Here is an 18,915-nt window from a genome sequence, read left to right on the forward strand (position 1 = left end):
TTCACTTCTACAGAATTTTTACGTCTCTCTCCGATACGGCAACTGAATTCTGCCAGAATTGGCTTTTTCTACCTGTTGGGTTGGGTTGAGGCTTTGTAGCCCACGTGCAGAGCATTCTGCACAGCTGGAGCCCTGGCCCAGCCCTGCTCCTGCCCTGTCTCACATCAGCCTTCAGAGTTTCAGTAATTCCCACCACTTTGAGGGTGGAAACGCTCATTTTGAGTGGTTTTTGAGGGTTTTTCCTACTCCACCAAACACCTTCTGCAAACCCCCTTCTCATAAATAGAGCGTTGAGTGAATTTTCAAGTGCAGACCCACTTCAGTTGTGACTTGAGGCCTGTTGTTAGAATGGAAGAAGCTTTAAAAAACAAACCAAACCCCCACAACCATGACTTGCTCGACCACTCCCACCTGCTGAATTTTTGTGAATCTGTGAGTAAGCACAAAAAAAAATAAAAATAAAAAAGCATATCGCAAGAATGTAGTTGCTTGATCGTTTTGACAATTGTAGCTGCCTCACAACCTCAGGAGTTTTTTTCCTGGGGGAAGGGGTTAGTGTCGTGGTTTTGGCCAAATTTACCAAAAGCAGAATGACAGATGGCCCTCCCTCCTTCCCTCCCCCCAAAAAAAAGAGAGGAGAAGAAGAGATAAGGAGATTTAGAAGTTTAGAATTAACTGAACTACTTTAATGAAGTATTAATATTAAAATGAAAAGGAAGAAAATAACAAAGTAGATACAATATAGACAAAACCATCTCAAGCTCCCGGGATGAGACGGGACTCGGGGATGGATGGGAGCTGGAGGCAGGAACATGCCCATCAGGGCAGAGGGTTTTGTAGCAGAAAGTGGGACGAATGTCTCTAAAACACCACGTATCATCCATCCCAGGACGGTTCACGTATCTAAGACTTCACCTTGGTGCTCCACTAATAGAAAAATAAGAATTAACTCGGGGGAGAAAACCGTCTTTTAACTAGTTGAGTGACCTGAGGCCAGAATTGAAGCTGTAGCTGTGGGTTTTCACCACTGCCTTGCCCCAGGCTTGGTTCCTTGGTCTGAGCAGTTCAGCTTCCTCCTAGAGCTGGCCGTGTCCTGCCCCATTAAAGCAAACACCAGGTCATTGTAGTCAGTTTGTTCTGGATTTAACATGAAGACTTTCTGCTGGTGATACCACACATATTTGATCACCTGCCATTTCTTCCCTATTTGGCTGTCATCTTCTGTTGGGTGACCAGAACCTGTTGTTGGGAAGGTCTCATGCTGGGTATCTCACTTAGGTTCATTTATTTTTTTTTTTCTGGTGAAAGTTTCTGCTAAAATAGTAACAAGGGCAAGAAGAAAGTTTTACTTGATCTCCACAAACAAGGGGGAAAGAATCTGTGTGTCCCACAAACATCACCAGGTGCTGAGTGCTCAGACCCCACAGCCTCTCCCTGGGCAAAGGAGGATTCCTAGTTCCTGGAGAGCTTCTCGCTCCATATGCTGACATCACCCATAAAACAATTTTTTCATGTGTTCCCTACTTCACTTTTTTTTTTTTTTTAAACCACAGCACTTTTTGTAAAGTCAAACACCAGCATTTAATTGTATTGGAATGAAGATTGCTTAATGAGAAATGGATAGGGGCATTAATAAGGGGAACATCTATTACTCTTGAAGGCCGTTGAACCCCACGGAAGGAAAACACTGTAGAAAAAATGGCAGGTTCATAATTACGTACCTCCTTTCTTTAAGGTTATGCTGCTCATGTTCCTTGTTATTCCTCATACATAATTTGTAGCTGAACAGTGTAAAAAAGCTTAATTAAAAACACCTGTGTGCCCGCTGTCCCAGCCCTTCCCTCCTCTCCACTCCCTGCTTGGCCACCGAGCCCTTTATCCCCACGTACATCAAGAGCCAGATCACACCAGGGCATGGATCTTCTCCTGGGCACTTTAATTAAAACGAGCTGGAGGGAGCAGGTTTAGGCTTTACTTATTATTAACAGCTTCAAGGAACCAAAGTAGCATTTGGGGTCTTTTTCCTGCGCTGCTCAGACCCCAGGCACTGAATTCCCATTACCTTCCCTCTTCTCATATGGAATTCAGCAGCTCCAAAGCTTCTTTCTGGACCTGAAAGAAAGACACACGCTCAGAGCAATGAGGGCAGCGGGGAGGGACAGGCTCTTCTGGCAGAACTTGCCCTGCAGGGCCTCCAGCACTTCACCCCTCTTCTGTACCTTCAGAGCCCCCCCCAAAGACCAGGGTGTTTCCTTCCTGGAGTTCAAGATAGAATCATAGAATCATTGAGGTTGGAAGAGACCCTTGGGATCATCGAGTCCAACCAAGATGCTCAAACCCTTGGAACACCAAGGGGAATCCAAGCCCTTCAGCACCGTTCACTCCCTGCAGACACCAAGTTTATTGGGGCTGAACACAGCCGAATGGCTCTCCATTTGCTGTAGTCCAAGAGGAGCAAGTTGTCCTATTTCTGACCGTAACCAACCACCCCAGGGTTTTCAAAACCCACAGCAGCTGAGGAAGTGCGAGAAGACTGTTTCTGAGACTCCCATTCTGGGTAAGATCTAACAGAATATGAATATAGAATCATAGAATTGCCCAGGCCGGAAGGGACCTCCAAAGGTCATCTAGTCCGACCCCCCCGCAGTCAGCAGGGACACCCCCAACTAGACCAGGTTGCCCAGGGCCTCATCGAGTCTCTCCTTGAATATCTCCAGGGAAGGGGCCTCAACCACCTCCCTGGGCAACCTGTTCCAGTGCTCCACCACCCTCACAGTGAAGAACCCTCTCCTCATCTCCAGTCTAAATCTGTTCCCCTCCAGCTTGAAGCCATTGCCCCTCGTCCTGTCACTGACATCTAACATCTCTGTGAAACCAAACAACCCCAAGCACCAAACTGCTGGTCCTGCCAGAGCGAGCCATGCAAACGCCGCCAGCCGGGTGCGGCAGACCCCAGGAGGAGCCTCCCTCTGCCACACGCAGGGACAACAATTCCTACATCTTTGGCTCAGGCCAGTTCCCTTCTTACTGGACGACCAAGACTAGTTCCCAATGAACCTGGCATTTCACACCTTCACCCAGAGAAGGGAGAGACCACCACCTTGAGAGAGCCAGCAGCTCTGCTCCCTCCAGGAGTGGTTCAACACGGTTGAAATGCTCGGTGACCACACCAAAACCACCGCCTGCTCCTCTTGTGTGGTCGCTGAAGAAAGGCAACCTTTGCAATCACTGGCTTCCCATCTGCCTCCAGCTACTAGCAGTGTCACAAGAATTGACCAGTTTCTCACATGGGGTTGGAAGGGACCTCTGGAGATCATCTAGTCCAACCCCCTGCCAGAGCAGGGCCACCCAGAGCAGGTTGCACAGAAACGTGTCCAGGTGGGTTTGAATGTCTCCAGAGAAGGAGACTCCACCACCTCCCTGGGCAGCCTCTTCCAGGGCTCTGCCACCCTCAAAGTGAAGAAGTTCCTCCTCGTGTTTAGGTGGAACTTCTTACGTTCAAGTTTGTGCCCATTTCCTCTTGTCCACTCTCTGGGCACTAATGACCAGCCCCATCCTCCTGACACCCTTTAAGTATTTATAGACATTGATCAGATCCCCCCTCAGCCTTCTCTTCTCCAGACTAAAGAGACCCAAGTCCCTCAGCCTCTCCTCACGAGGGAGATGTTCCAGGCCCCTCATCATCTTTGTAGCCTCTGCTGTCCCCTCTCCAGCAGTTCCCTGTCCTTGAACCAGGGAGCCCAGAACTGGACCCAGTGCTCCAAATGGAGCCTCATCAGGGCAGAGTCCATACCTGAGACCACTGCTCCTTGAGGCTACTCAATTCCTATACAATTCACAGAGCAGCGCAGGAAGGGAACCCTTACTCGTATTTCTAGGGAAGGAGCTCACTTCTGGGAGAAACAGAACTAGAAGATCTAAGGAGGGAGACCTCAGGAGTGCTTTTTCCGAGGTGTGAAGAAGCACTACCCAATATTTCTCAGAGAATGTGCAGAACATCACACAATTTTGGGACATTTTCCGTAACAGTTAAAGCCTCTCGCGCTGCAGCTTAACGCTGAATGAATTAGAGGTCAAGAAAAATCCATTGGAAATCAGGCTTTGTTGTTCCTGATGCTAATGGGGTTGTTTGTTTGTGAAAGGTAACTCCAGTTGCTGGGGTTTATACTGAACGCAGCATTAGGGCTGAACAAGGCTACTGGTTTGTCCCTCCTGGAAGTGTGTTTAGGCAGGAAGCAGACACCATCCAAAGCAGGATCCCTCCTGAAAGTTAATTAAGCACCTCATCTCACCTTCCAGATTGGCTGCCAAAGAGAGATTACCTCCTTTGTCTCAACTCAGCTAGTCTGAATCTCTCCCTAGGGGCCTGGAAAGGACCATAATGGTAAGTTTTATGGATCTAGCAAGTTTCTGGATACATCCATGCTTTTTTCTTCCTCCTGTTCATCTGGGTTTTAGCTTTTCCAAAATACAACTTCTACCTTTCCGGATTTTGGCATGTGAAAAATCAATCTGTGCTCACACAGACAGAGGTTAGCACTACAAAAATACTCACAGAGAAGGAAGCGTAACAGTTCTTTGTTCTAAACACAGTATTTCCAACCATTGTGCTCACGTTTGGAAAGTCTGTGTTACCAAAATACTGAAATCTTTCGGTGTCTGGATGAGATCCTGGAATACTACAGTTCAGCCCCCGTATTCCAGGATCTCATCCAGACCTTGGGTTAATTTTATAACCATTTTCTAACCATTCCACTGCCAGGATGTCACCCACGTTGGTTACAATACATAACTGTACTCTTACAGTTCTTGACTTCACAGAGTCACAGAATGCTATGGGGTTGGAAGGGACCTCTGGAGATCATCTAGTCCGACCCTCTGCCAGAGCAGGGGCACCCCCAGAGCAGGTCCCACAGGAACATCTCCAGGGGGGTTTGAATGTCTCCAGAGAAGGAGACTCCACCACTTCTCTGGGCAGCCTCTGCCAGGGCTCTGCCACCCTCACAGGAAAGAAGTTCCTCCTCATGTTTAGGTGGAAGTTCTTATATTCAAGTTTGTGCCCATTTCCTCTTGTCCTGTCCCTGGGCACCACTGGGAAAAGCCTGGCCCCATCCTCCTGACACCCGCCCTTGAAGGATTTCAAGGCCTTGATCAGATCCCCCTCACTCTGCTCTTCTCCAGACTAAAAAGACCTAAGTCCCTCAGTCTCTCCTTCTAAGAGAGATGTTCTAGTCCCCTCACCATCTTGGGAGCCCTTTGCTGTGCCCTCTCCAGCAGTTTCCTGTCCTTCTGGAACTGGGGAACCCAGAACTGGACACAGTGCTCCAGATGGGGCTAGTACTCCTCCTGCTTCAGGCACAGGCTTTCCATCAACTACACACCCAACGTTCATCACTCTGTCTGACATACTCACTCCAGAAAAAGTGCTAGAGCTTCCTACCTGTTTGTCCTCTTCTGTATGGGCAGGATAATCCTTTGCTTTGCTTAACCACAGAAGAGCCATCTTCTTATTGTTTAACTTCAAGTATGTCTTCCCCAGGAAGAGCAAGTTTTTGCTGTAGAAATTTGGGTCAGCTGTATAGAGAGAGGAGAAAAGCTTTACGTGAGAAGCCGTGATGGTGTGACACTCCTTTCAATACTTTGGATCAGAAGGAAGCCAACATCAAACTAGATTTTGGTCTCAGAGAGTTACCTTAGCTAGCAGCTTGTTAGTTAATATATTAAATTAAACTAGATTCCTCACAAATCTGCTTTGCTTCGGGGATTCTGTGCTCTTCTGGACCTAGTAGGTTCAGCAGGCAAGGCAACCAGCTGAGCAAGTAGAGGCAAGGAAATAAAGGGCACGTTTCCTGGCTTCAGACCACACACAGACACGTATCAGGAAAAAAACCTAAAACTGACTGTACCCACATTTAACCTTTTTTAAAGGAGAGATTTAAGAAGTTACTTTTCCAAACCACGCTTTGGCCATCGGTCGTTACTAAAGACTGCTCTTGCCAGCTGCCCACATTCCCAGCACAACGGGGGCTTCCTCTGCTGCTGGATCTAAGGTCAAGATTTGTAACCTACAGAGGTGTTTGGGAAGCAGATTTTGAGGGGAAGTCCACCATTCCAGTCCACAGCTGCATCACTCGGCACCCAGGGGGAGATACACAATCAACTTTTGTCCTTTAAACTTTGCTGATACAACTAGATACACATCTTCCAGAGAAGATTGTCTTCCTTTATCTTTCAGCTACTCAGTTTTGCTTGTGGCTTTGCTCTTGGAGAAATAATAGATCCATATTTTCTTTTACTGCCAGTTAGACTGCACTCTGATCCAAATACCTTCCGAAATAATAAAAATGTGTGTTTTCTCTCTTGTATTTACAATACAGATGACATCTGAACTTTAGAAAAACTAACATAAAATTCCTTTTTTTGCTTGCTGCTTCTCCCCGCGTTCCGGTTGAACGCCTTGGGGAAGATTACTTTGTTACTAATGGAGGTAGAGATTTTACTTTAATGGGGGAAAACCCCCTCCTGTTACAGTCTAAGAGGTGATAATAAGCGTGTGACATACTTTGAGTATCTCTGATGAAACATTCCAGTGTAACAGCCTAACGGATTGACCAGCACAAGAGGCTGATATGTTTATCAGCAAATCACACGCTATTAAGATAATACCACAAGCCAGAGTTTTACTGCAAGTCATCATTCATAAAAGAGATTATTCCGTTCAAAAAAAAAGCCAGCAGTATTACCTTCCTCTGCCATGTTGAAGTAATGAAGAGCCTGCAAAAGATAAGGTTGTCTTCTTTAAAATGGAGAATAAACTGAACACAGTACTCAAAGCCTCATGCTCATGCTCAACAAAGCTGAAGGACTTCCTCTCCTTGAGCTTATTTTTATTAATTCAGCTTGCTACTGACAGTTCTCAGCCCAGGTCCTGTAGATTTGACACCTTCTCAACACAGCTAGGACTTATCCAACAGCTAGTACTTATCCCTGCAGCTTCCTCCAGAAGTGCAGTACCTCCTATTCGTCCCTAGCAAAGTGCATCGTGGTTTTCCTGTCTTCAACTCCTCAAGATCATTTTGAATTGTATTTCTACCATCCAGCATATTTCTGTATCCCCCAGCCTGTTCTCGTGTATAAACTTAATAGATGAAACAAATCTTATTATTTAGACTATTTGTGTTGAGAAATACTTCAGGAAGAACCAATTCCTACAGAGCACCAGGTAATAATATCCTCTTACAGGAGAGCAGACCTTTATGGAATCCACACCCATTTTTCCATGAGGCTTCCCATCCTGCACAGCAGAAACACCAGTCCATTCCAATCTCTCCCTGACCTTGCTAGCTGGGGGGAAAACACTGCCAGAGAACTTAAGGTGTGGATGGATCTACAAAAACTGATTTTGTACTGAGACAGTAAGTGCCAGGAGTCCAGCCAGTGGGGCTCAGCTGCAGGTTCTGGGACAAGTTTGCTTCCTCCAGCCACTCTAAATGCTACACAACTCCAGGCTGGGACTGGTGTGGTTCCACAGGCACACAAAGATTCTAACAGCTGCAGCAAACTTTCCTGTTACCAATTTAATTTTCATCTTTTTATATAAATACAGGTATTTAAATAGGATGCTGTGCCAGATACCCTAGAAGATACACATCTGGAGAGTGTGTTTTAGGGTGTAGGACAGCAGGGATTTTCATAGCAAAGATGAACAACATACTTTCAACAGAAAAGGGGAGGAGAAGGTATTTGTTAGTGGTTAAGTAATGAAACAAGCTGTTACTTTTTGCGTTTAATAGAAAGGAGAACATTCTATTAGTCCTATCAAATAGATGGTGTAACACCACCATATAGATCACCAGTGCTGGAGCTGGTACTGGGATCTGCAATAGGTCATAATAGTTCATACAAACCAAGTTACGTGTAGTCTGTTATTTTCTGCCTCACAAACTACACGAATTAATTTTCACTATTCTGTATGTGCCACAGTTGAAAAAAACCCAAAAATTTATCTGGTTTTAGATCACAGAATCACAGAATCTTCTAGGTTGGAAGGGACCTTAAAGATCATCTTGTCCAACCATCAACCTAACTGACAAAAATAGACACCCGCACAACAAACAAGGAGCATCATCACTAAACCAGACCTCCCAGCACTACATCAACCCGTCTTTTGAACACCTCCAGGGATGGTGCCTCAACCACCTCCCTGGGCAGCCCATTCCAATGGCTGAGAACCCTTTCCGTGAAAAAATTTTTCCTAATATCCAGCCTGAACCTCCCCTGGTGTAACCTGAGGCCATTTCCTCTCGTCCTGTTGCCTGTGACTTGAGAGAAGAGACCGACCCCCACCTCTCTACACCCTCCTTTCAGGGAGTTGGAGAGAGCAATAAGATCTCCCCTCAGCCTCCTCTTCTCCAGGCTGAATAACCCCAGCTCCCTCAGCCTCTCCTCATAAGACTTGTGCTCCAGACCCCTCACCATCTTTGTTGCCCTTCTCTGGACCCGCTCCAGCACCTCAATGTCTTTTTTATGGTAGGGGGCCCAAAACTGGACACAGCACTCAAGGTGAGACCTCACCAGTGCCCAGTACAGGGGGACCATCACCTCTCGGGGAATGAGATATCTCAGGAGTGAGATATCCCTCACTCTCCTCTTATATTCTCATTTAATTAATGACAGCTGTAAACTCACAAAGTCCCTGCTTATTCCCTGAGCAGAGGTCAGCTTTGTCAGAAAATTAGTAAAAGTGTATCAGCAGCTTCGCAGGGGGAATAAGGATCTGTGAAACATTTTCATATTGTACCTCTTGAAATGTGGAGGTTGGTGGTGTGGCAAATAGCGTTGCAGCTATTTTTCTTTGGTACCATGGCATTTCAGCAAAGGAGTAACACCTGGAGCAAAAGGAAACATTTGTCTATACCCTTCAAGTTTGAGTGAACCTTCTTGTTTGCCACTAACTTCCTCATATTTTGGACTTTGTAATTGTTGTTTCCAAAAGTCAGAACAACTCCAGCCACACTGCAAGCTCTACAAGCAAATTCTTACAACTGTACAACAAACTAGCAAGACGTTTGAAGTTGCTGCTGAAGAAGTTCTGGTTTGTCTTTTCCTGAGAGCTGCTTAGACAAAACTGGAGACAATTATTCACCGTGAGACAGCTTTTGAGCTTGAATGATTTTAACAATTTATGTTGGTTGATCTTGTTCTAATATATTTGCAAAAACAGGGCACAACTGAGTCAAGTCCTTGGCGTGCCTCAACATTACCTTGTTTTTCTCAATTAATATAAAGCAGGTCTGCTTACACACTCTGATCTGTAAGAATGAAAATAAACCTAAGAATCAAACTACGGTGTTCTAGGCCAGGTCGTTCCACCCTGTTTTCCTGTCTACTGATTAACAAAGGTAATCAGTCAGCTATCTCGGGAGATGCTGAAAGGATTAAACACATGTTAAGTATTTCAAATATGTAGAACGTTCCAGGTTCAAACATGAAATAATGCTATTCATGTTATTCCTCTCCTGCGACGAGTATAAAAATGTTCTTCACTGTGTAAAATAGAAGCACTCTAGAGGAGGTGAAAAATAAATCAATGCCAATATGGAAGTGTTTGGAGAAGAGGGGGCAAGGCATGGAATACACAGTCTGAGTTGAAATTTTGCCATCAGATATGCCTTTTGAGAAATACCAATAAAAGAGGCTCAATCCAGGACAGACCAGAAAGAGAAAAGAGGAAAATACTCAAGAATTGGCTGATACCAAAGCCCAGTTGCAGATGAAGACTCTCCAGGATTCAATAGTGAGTATATTTAAATATATATATTATATATATACTTATAAACATACTTATTTAAATATATATTATTACTTATATATCATCATTATTAAAAATATCCATTAAAATTAATATTATTATTAATATATTTAAATATGGGGATATTTTACTGCCAAAAGCAATAATCATCTCACATTTCTAATTCATCTTTTCTAATTTTCCTTAGGCACAATGTCTTAAGTACCTCCCAGAACAGGCTTCCCATCTCAAAACTGACCTTGAGACTCATACAGTCTAGATTTTTAGAGAAGTGTGTGCTACCAACTATCACAATGGTTAGGAATGAATTGTGGATGCTGAAAAGCTGAAGTAAGTTTGTAAATAAAAAACTCTGGAGTGGTAGATTGTAGCTTACTCTGATACTCAAGAGTCCAGAAAAAAAAAAAAAAAACCAACACAGAAAATGTGGCTGTGGTTTTTAGTATTTTTTTTAAGCTACGAATACATTGGCTTTATTTATTTTCAATCTCTCAATCTTACATTGCAGATTTCCTGTAAAACAATGCAGCAGCTTTGGTCTCTTTTAGACAAATAACCAGAAGTGCTGTCTGGAGTCTCTCACTAACACATAAAAGATACTGTTTTCTGCTCCCACAGCATGTGCTGGTTCCTATGGGAAGCTGGATTTCCAGTCCCTTCGCCTGCCGGGGAACAGTTGTTCTTAGGACCAGTTTCACTGAGCAGTAAATTCAGTTTCAGAGATTTTTGTTACTGCATATGCATTTATAAGCTGCCCTCCATACTGTTCCATACAGTAAAACAAATAAATTGAATGAACAATTATTTTTCATCTTTTGGAACTGTGTAAGAATTAACAGCCAGACTTTTCCAAGGCATGACATCCGGTACCCGTTCAATAGGTTTTCATGTTTGCATCAGCTAATTGAAAGCCACTGAATTATTCCAAGTGTTTCTGCAATTCATACAAGACATTTTCTATCCTGGCATTTTTCTTTGCCACATGCTAACTTTTATGTTGAAAACAGAACTTACCAAATGCCTATGAGATGAATTGTTGTGGCATCCTTTGGATTCAGTTCAACGGCTCTCTAGTGATGGGGGAAAAAAAAAAATAAATCACAAGATGAAAAAAGTTGTTCTGCAACATTTGGATTAAAATACATGTATGGAATTAGACTTACTATCCTACTGTTAATTAAACCAGATTAACAGTGAGTATAGTTTCAAGGAGATACAGGGTTTATTTCAGTGCACAACTACATGGGCTCACCTCCAAAAAACTAAAGACACTGACAGATTTCTAAGCACTTCTGTTTAGTGGGTCATTAAGAGCTGCACATGAGACTTGATATACTTTTTGGTGATACAAAAGCAGCCATCCTTTACTTTCTCCAGTATTTGTCCGTTTCTCAGTAACAAAGTTACATTTTATCTAGTTCTAAGAGGCATCAAAAACACTTCAGCTATTTTAAGACTCTCTTCTATAGGAACTTAGTTTACTGCAGGAGAGTATTTCTACTCCTTTTTGCCAGGGCATTCCCAACTGCCACAATAACCCAAAACCCAGTGTCACCAGGAGATTTGAACAGTAGTACATTTGCAAATTTTTACCAAAAAATAGTTCACAACTGTCACACAGTCTACATACTGGCTGCATTAATGCCATCATAATGCAAAAAAAAAAAAAAAAAATATGTTTACCTTACCTGAAAGTGCTCTTTGATAACAACGGCGTTGCCAATTTTAGTCTTGATCCCTTCAAAATCTCCAACATCACTGAGACAAATTCCATACCACTGTAATTCAAAGAACAGAAATAAAGTATTTAATACAGCACTAACGCTATTAATAGTAACTTTTTTAAAAAACCAACACCACAGAACAGGTGCCATCACCACCACTAACGACAATAAGCAAGAAGTATTTGTTAACACCAGCTCGGGCAGCATCAGAGCAACCTGCAGGTCTGTAAGGAAATCAATGTCCCCTTCTCATCCAAGATGCCCACACAACTGACCATCCTTTGTTACCTCTCTGCGTGACAGAAAAAAAAAAAAGAAAAACAAAACAGAAGAGCAGAATGAAGCCAGAGCCTTAGGTGTTTCCAGTGAAACTCTACAGAGCTACCACTGTGCACAGAAACAGCACGCTGGATGTGGGGCGGCGTCTACAACATTTTTAAGGCTACATCACAGAATCACAGAATCTTCTAGGTTGGAAGGGACCTTAAAGATCATCTTGTCCAACCGTCAACCTAACTGACAAAAATAGACACCCACACAACAAACAAGGAGCATCATCACTAAACCAGACCTCCCAGCACTACATCAACCTGTCTTTTGAACACCTCCAGGGATGGGGCCTCCACCCCCTCCCTGGGCAGCCCATTCCAATGGCTGAGAACCCTTTCAGTGAAAAAATTTTTCCTAATATCCAGCCTGACCCTCCCCTGGCGCAACTTGAGGCCATTTCCTCTTGTCCTGTCGCCTGTGACTTGAGAAAAGAGACCGACCCCCACCTCTCTACACCCTCCTTTCAGGGAGTTGGAGAGAGCAATAAGGTCTCCCCTCAGCCTCCTCTTCTCCAGGCTGAATAACCCCAACTCCCTCAGCCTCTCCTCATAAGACTTGTGCTCCAGACCCCTCACCATCTCTGTTGCCCTTCTCTGGACCCACTCCAGCACCTCAATGTCTTTTTTATGGTAGGGGGCCCAAAACTGGACACAGCACTCGAGGTGAGGCCTCACCAGTGCCCAGTACAGGGGGACCATCACCTCTCGGGCCCTACTCCCCACGCTGTTCCTGACACAGGCCAGGATACCATTGGCCTTCTTGGCCACCTGGGCACACTGCTGGCTCCTGTTCAGCCGGTGTCCACCAACACCCCCAGGTCCTTTTCTGCCAGGCAGCTCCAGCCACTCTGCCCCCAGCCTGGAGCTGCAGGGGGTTGGTGGGACCCAAGGGCAGGACCCGGCACTTGGCCTTGTTGAAACTCATCCCGTTGGTCTCAGCCCATCCATCCAGCCTGTCCAGATCTCTCTGCAGAGCCTCTCTACCCTCCAGCAGGTCGACACTCCCACCCAGCTTGGTGTTGTCTGTGAACTTACTGAGGGTGCACTCGATCCCCTCGTCCAGATCATTGATAAAGATGTTAAAGAGAACTGGCCCCAGTACCGAGCCCTGTGGGACACCACTCGTGACTGGATGCCAGCTGGATTTGACTCCATTCCCCACCACTCTCTGGGTCCGTCCCTCCAGCCAGTTTTTAACCCAGTGGAGAGTATTCCCATCCAAGCCATGGGCAGCCAGTTTCTCCAGGAGGACGCTATGGGAGACTGTATCAAAGGCTTTTTTGAAGAAGATTACATCATTTAACTAGCACATTTAACTAGTTCCCGCTTCCCGCACAGAGGAAATTGAGCTGCAATGGTCTCAACTTGGATCTTCCCCAAAAGTTAGGGAGAATTAGAGACTTCACTCTTTCTCAACTGAAAACTTCAATCGGTTGAACTTTGCTGAAACAGCACGATGGCGCTGGTTCCAGCTCCTACTGACAGCAATCAAAGAACAAGATTTCAGTGAGGTTAATTTTGCTCGGCTCACCTTGTGGGCTGCAAAATTGGATTCGTTTTTTTCCAGTGCCCTTTTTGCACACTCGAGGGCTTCGTAGGCCAGCCTCCTCTTCTCCTCCGCCGCGGTGCTGCTCAGCTGGGCCAGGTCTCGCGACGCCCGCGCCAGCCGCCACAGCAACTCCGCCTCATCGCTGGGTGACCAACAGAAACACTCGTGTTTGACAGCAATAATGCAAACACAGCAAGCAAACATATTAAAAGACCAGTTTAAGATCTATCTCAAGTGGGTGGTAAGTTAACAGCAACTCGTCTGTCATTCTATGCTATATAAAACCCCAAGAGTAACAAACAACAAATGAAAGCCCTCCTTATAGACTGACAATACCTTCCTTCTGCCATTCTGCTCTGTGAAGCAAACGTATCTGTAGGAAAAGACTTTGTTTTCTCCAAAAAAAATGCAGATTTAAAAACCCCAACAGTCCCTATCAAAACACCAGATGGGAAACATGGTCTATTTTGTTCTTAGCTAGATGGTATTTTTTCCAGCATTCTACTGATTCAATATTAATGTTTACTAGGAATGTTTAAAATATTATGCAGATTTTTTTCCTATAATTATACCTAAATAATGAAATTCTTCCTAGAACACCAGTGAAAAAACACAGATTAGCCATACCACATGAAGCTGTACATTTCTGTATTTATTTATATCACTGTATCAAGTGGTGTATGGTATCTTACAGCCAAAAATAAGGGATTTTAAGGTTTTTTTATTTTGTTAACATAGTGTTTTGAAGCACTTCACTGGACTTTTAGCTAACTACCATTTTCATTTTGGCTTACTATTTTAATAGAAACTTTAATATTAAATTTAAGAAAGGCTTTCAGAGATTCTGGCTATAAAACTCCCCCCCGCCCCCTTCCCAACAGAAATACTGAAGTTAAAACTGTAAGAAACCAGAAATATTAAAAAGCATACATGACTTATTGCTAAACTCAAAGCATCAAAAAAAGCCAGCTTTCTTATCTGGAGTAAAACTGAGGCACTGCTCACAGAACAGCAGTCCTGCTCTAATTAACACAGTAACACAGAACTAGCAGACTCATTTTTCAGGCAAGTTGCAAAAATGTTAAGTACTGCTACTAGAATCATTACTCCTCACAGAATAATTAGTATTGTTACAGTAGCTTACACCTTGCTTATAACACGTGTCCCTTACAGGCTAGGACCTCCATTTAACTTCCCAGGCTTTGTACCTGCACCCCTGGCCAGAACAAGAGAGAGAAGAAATAAGAAAGAAAAAAAAAAGAACTGAAAACACCAGAACACTTGATTTCCTCCAGAAATGCTCTCGGAGTGAGGTGCCTTGTCTCCTCCAAAGGAATGGACTCTTCAGTTTGCAAGGCACTGCCTGCTATTTTCTTAAACAGCTTGTCCCCGTTCACTTATCGATAATGTTCAGTGCAGTGAGGACATAACTACATGAGTAAGGAGCTTTTTGGTTTTTTGTTCAGAGTCAAATCCTAACAGCAGACAAATGAAAACAGCTGGTCAGCAACGAGAAAGAAATGACACGGTGACTCTGAAAAATTTCCAATACTTGAATTTTAGGAACTTTGATCCTTTAGTAATGTTTAGACACGTTATGAGTTTTTGCATTGTATTTTAAAGGATTAAAGGATTCTTAGAGTAATAAAGCCAACAAGCAAAAAAATGGTCCTTTGCAGGACTGAAACTCGAGTGTTAACCCTCATCTTCTCCAGCCACCAGCCCTTCCTTGATTCATTTTTCCATCAGGAGAAAAAAGATCAAGAGTCCTTCTTTCCTGCTTACACAAGGAGGAAAGCAAGAGTTCTCCAGCGAACCACAATGAGAACATTAGTTGAAAAACTCATAGAGAAGAGCACAGAAAAGAAGTGACAGTACTGTCTCAATGCAGGCAAGTACCTATTTTTATGCTGAACCAGCAACCGATAGAGCTTTTCAGTTTCTCCACTCCCATACAGGTAGTCTGCTTGCTCTATAACTTCTTCCACTTAAGAAGGAATTAAAATTGTGGAAACAGAAGAACAAATTACGTGTAATTAGGACATGATAGCAAAAAGAAAAAAAAGATCTTTAGAGCAAGACAACCTAGCTGTAATCCTTTTTAGGCTGTCATTCCAAACAACTTACACCAGCAGCAGGATGGGAGAAGCTACGTTTACGCTGAACACCTCGGAAGAGAAACAGTGCTGAACACACGCCTCTCATGAACCACAGAACAGCTTTCTCAGTCACAGGGCTTTGGATACTGAAGGGATTTAACATTCAGAACTATCTTTCTCTATGCAAACAGACTATTAGAAGCAATTTGTTTTCTGCCTTGTGAAAATGGCAGGAAAAAAAAAAAAAAGAAGCATGAAAAATATGACCAGGAGGGGACGTGCATTTGAGTTCTGAGAGTAAGAAATACCCTTCATCAGTACATGTACAGAATTTACATCTAATACTAAAAATAATTAAAAAAAAAAATTAAAATTTAAAATATTCTTCATCATCTACACGGTTCCATAGTTTTGCCAGAATGTGGCTGCAGATTGAGTGGGTCCCATTATAAAATCATAGAAAGGTTAGAGTTGGAAGGGATCGTACAGATCATTGAGTTCCAACCCCCCCAGCACGGCCAGGGACACCTCCCACCAGACCAGGTTGCTCCAAGCCCCATCCAGCCTGGCCTTGAACCCCTCCAGGGATGGGGCAGCCACAAATTTCTCTGAGCAACTCAACAAGCCAGAATGAAACATGGCTCAAAGGTTTTCTGACAGAAGTTCTTTAAGATTTACACAATCACGACTCCAAAAAGTACATTTTGTCTATGGAAACCTCTATGTGTTCAGGATACTAAAAGCAAAAATAATTTTGAAAATCAAAATTGGCTTTCTAGAGTATCAATTTTGTTCTTATGATAGTTTAATTTTTTTTCTAGAAAATACTTCACAACAGAGATGGGGCAGTACAGTTTCTGCAACTGGCTGAATATAGCAATATGCAAATAAATATCTATATAGTAAATAAAACAGCATTCCAGAAACATAAACATCAAACACCACACAATACAGGATTCTAGCATGAGAACAGATGGGATTAGGAGGAAAAATACCGAAAGGGCAGCAAGTAGTTAATTCTACTGAAGTATATAACTGTACAGAAGGAGAACAAACTCTTGAGTTTTCTCTTCTGCCAACATTAAAACATGAAAAAAAAAAAAAGCCATTAAAGTCAAAAGCCTTGTCCAATTTCTTACAGAACTTTCAGCTATGCTTATCACCTCTTTGGTATTATTCCTGGGTCCATGATCAAATTTCTAAGTCAAAACATAAGCTCTACTCCTCCCTTCGTAAAAATTGATCAGGTTTATGAAGTTTTCTTGATTTCAAGTTACTGAATATGGTAGTCATGTTTCAGAGCATCACTGTTTTACTTATAGAAGAAAACAAAACATTGAAGGCCACTAAACACAAAAGCCTCCTCTTCAGCTTAAAAAGGTCCTAGAATATAAATCGCTGAAGATCAGGAGCACAATCTGGATAATTTTTAACCCTGCCATCTCTAAATGCCTTCTATTGACCATTTCAAAGATCAGATAAGATAACGGTCTACGTGGACTTTGGGTTTTAGTGTCCGAGATTAGCTTCAGGGTAACATCCTCAGTGTTTGCTTGTTGAGACTCCCCAAACACTACTAACATAGCTAATGACTAAAAGCTCAGAACCCAAACTTCATTTCCCACCAGGTGTTTTAGATAAATTATTAGAATTCTATTTGTTTTAAGAGTACCTTTCAGGTATCTCTTTTTTACTCTTATTTTTGCCGTATCTATTACTTGTGTTGCATAGTTGCTTTTCTTGGCAACATAAACGCCAGGTTCAAGCCAGAGCACTAAAACACTCCAGAGGCAATTAAGTAGAGTTATTTATGTTCCTCATGGGAAATTCTCATATTTGTGTACTGAGTAGCTATCTTAAATCTATTCACTGAAGCTATATTACAGTAAATGAAACGGTTCCTTATCCTTTTTAGAAGTCTATTGTCTGAATTTTTATTTCAAGTATAAACATCTAAGATGTTCCTCTGAGACACAGAGAAACAGGCTGAGCTGACTACTACCTAATCTACACAGTAAACAAACATTTAAACTCATTCTCCATTCAGTTAAGAGTCTCAAAATCCCTTCATTTACAACTTGATAGACAAGTTTAAAGGCTGCACCAATATCCCCCTTTAAGATAATGGTACTTTTCTTCCAGTAGTAAGACTTATCTTTATTCAGATCTTGAAAAGGACATTTTAACACTTGTTCTCTTTTTTTCTGGTAGGTAAAGCAATGCTTTTCTTCCCCGTTTTCAGCGCGGCGAAAACACGAGGCATTTCTCAATGCTGTTTGAAATGCAATCTCAGTGTTGCTCAACTAGATTAAATGGGAATCACACTGTGTTCATGTAGAAAACCTGAACTAAGGAAGATTCCTAGAAATTGATCAAGGTTCGGTCTGCATTTCCAACTGGACCACGTAAGAGTTGTTTAAAGGTTGGGCAACAAGTTGGGCATCATCCACCTTGTGCACGTGTTACGTACCAGGCTGGGTGAGCTACTAGATCTATTTTCAGTGAGGCTTGAAAGAATCACTTCTTAAAAGTGCTACAAGACCCCCATGAACCAATCCAAAAGCATCCTCTGGTGGAAACACACCGCATGCAGTCTTAATGGAGACAACCAAAAGCCTTACGCCATCTTTCCATGTAATTCTAGCGCTAAAAATTTTAAATTTCACATCAGAATAACCTATGTATTTCAAAATTGGAATATGTTACCTTTGAAGCTTGCATGAACCTCAGCAAAGCCAGAAATCAGCTTGTGAGCTTCATAAACCAAAAAGGACCCTGTTGAAAGCACAACCCCCCTTTGAAGACTTTTTCTAAGCACCTGCATGGGATCACAAGATTAATTAATGTTTAATTAACAGTAGCAAACATTGTCACCCCGAGTTAAAAAACATTGTCCCACTCTACCACCAGTTATAGTTCAAACAGAGGCTTTTAAAAGTTAAAAAAAATCCTTCAAAATAAAAACAAAACCACATCATCAGGAGAGCGTTTTCTTTTTAAGCATTTTCAACCGGGGCTCATAATTACGCTTTAAAATGCGAACAGAGCGCGCCAGACCAAGTACAAGCCGTAAACAGGAAGCAAACACAAGGTAAGAAGGAGGAAAAAAATTATAAATAAATAAAAAGCAAACTCGTAGCTTTGCAAACGAGAAGAGGGACCCCCAGCTTTTGCACAAATGAACCGGTACCGCGGTTTCCCCGGCTCCCAACCCCCGTCGCCCCCTCCCCGCCGGCTGACAGGCCCCCATTCCCGGGAGAAGCGCCCCCGGGCGGGGCGCGCCCGGTTGGCGTGGGCGTGTCCGCGGCGGGCGGCAAAGGGGGGGTGCGCAGCCTCCGCGCCGCCATCGGCCGCCCCGGCAGGTGAGGGAAGGGCCTGGTTATGGCGGGGGGGGGGGGGGGGG

At 43.3% G+C, this 18,915-nt stretch overlaps 2 protein-coding genes across 2 annotated transcripts in view; one reads left to right on the top strand and one right to left on the bottom strand.

The window, feature by feature from the left end:
* Window positions 1-664: 664 nt before the first annotated feature.
* RMDN1 (regulator of microtubule dynamics 1) lies at window positions 665-18,696 on the bottom strand. The gene is made up of 9 exons (XM_014965525.1): window positions 18,219-18,696; window positions 15,313-15,400; window positions 13,396-13,555; window positions 11,500-11,589; window positions 10,826-10,881; window positions 8,801-8,888; window positions 6,744-6,774; window positions 5,441-5,574; window positions 665-2,112 (listed from the first exon to the last, which is right to left on the bottom strand). Exons 1-9 carry the CDS (start codon window positions 18,334-18,336, stop codon window positions 2,074-2,076), a joined length of 804 nt encoding a protein of 267 aa, XP_014821011.1. The 5' UTR covers window positions 18,337-18,696; the 3' UTR covers window positions 665-2,073.
* Window positions 18,697-18,786: 90 nt separating this feature from the next.
* The window catches only part of CPNE3 (copine III), a 32,245-nt gene continuing 32,116 nt past the window's right edge, over window positions 18,787-18,915 (top strand). Inside the window, exon 1 of the mRNA XM_014965369.1 lies at window positions 18,787-18,874. The gene's annotated coding sequence lies outside the window, so the exon portion shown is untranslated. The remainder of the gene's footprint in view (window positions 18,875-18,915) is intronic.

Source organism: Calidris pugnax, unplaced genomic scaffold, assembly GCF_001431845.1.
Source record: "Calidris pugnax isolate Ruff unplaced genomic scaffold, ASM143184v1 scaffold41, whole genome shotgun sequence".
NCBI classification, from domain to species: Eukaryota; Metazoa; Chordata; class Aves; order Charadriiformes; family Scolopacidae; genus Calidris; species Calidris pugnax.

Bases quoted from the DNA above. Each gene is read 5' to 3' on its own strand.
- RMDN1 (XM_014965525.1), bottom strand. From the start codon at position 18,336: ATGCAGGTGCTTAGAAAAAGTCTTCAAAGGGGGGTTGTGCTTTCAACA. The intron at 13,556-15,312 runs GTACTTGCCTGC...TTGGTCACCCAG, and splicing joins CTGGTTCAGCATAAAAATAG to CGATGAGGCGGAGTTGCTGT. The intron at 10,882-11,499 runs GTAAGGTAAACA...CCCCATCACTAG, and splicing joins TTATCAAAGAGCACTTTCAG to AGAGCCGTTGAACTGAATCC.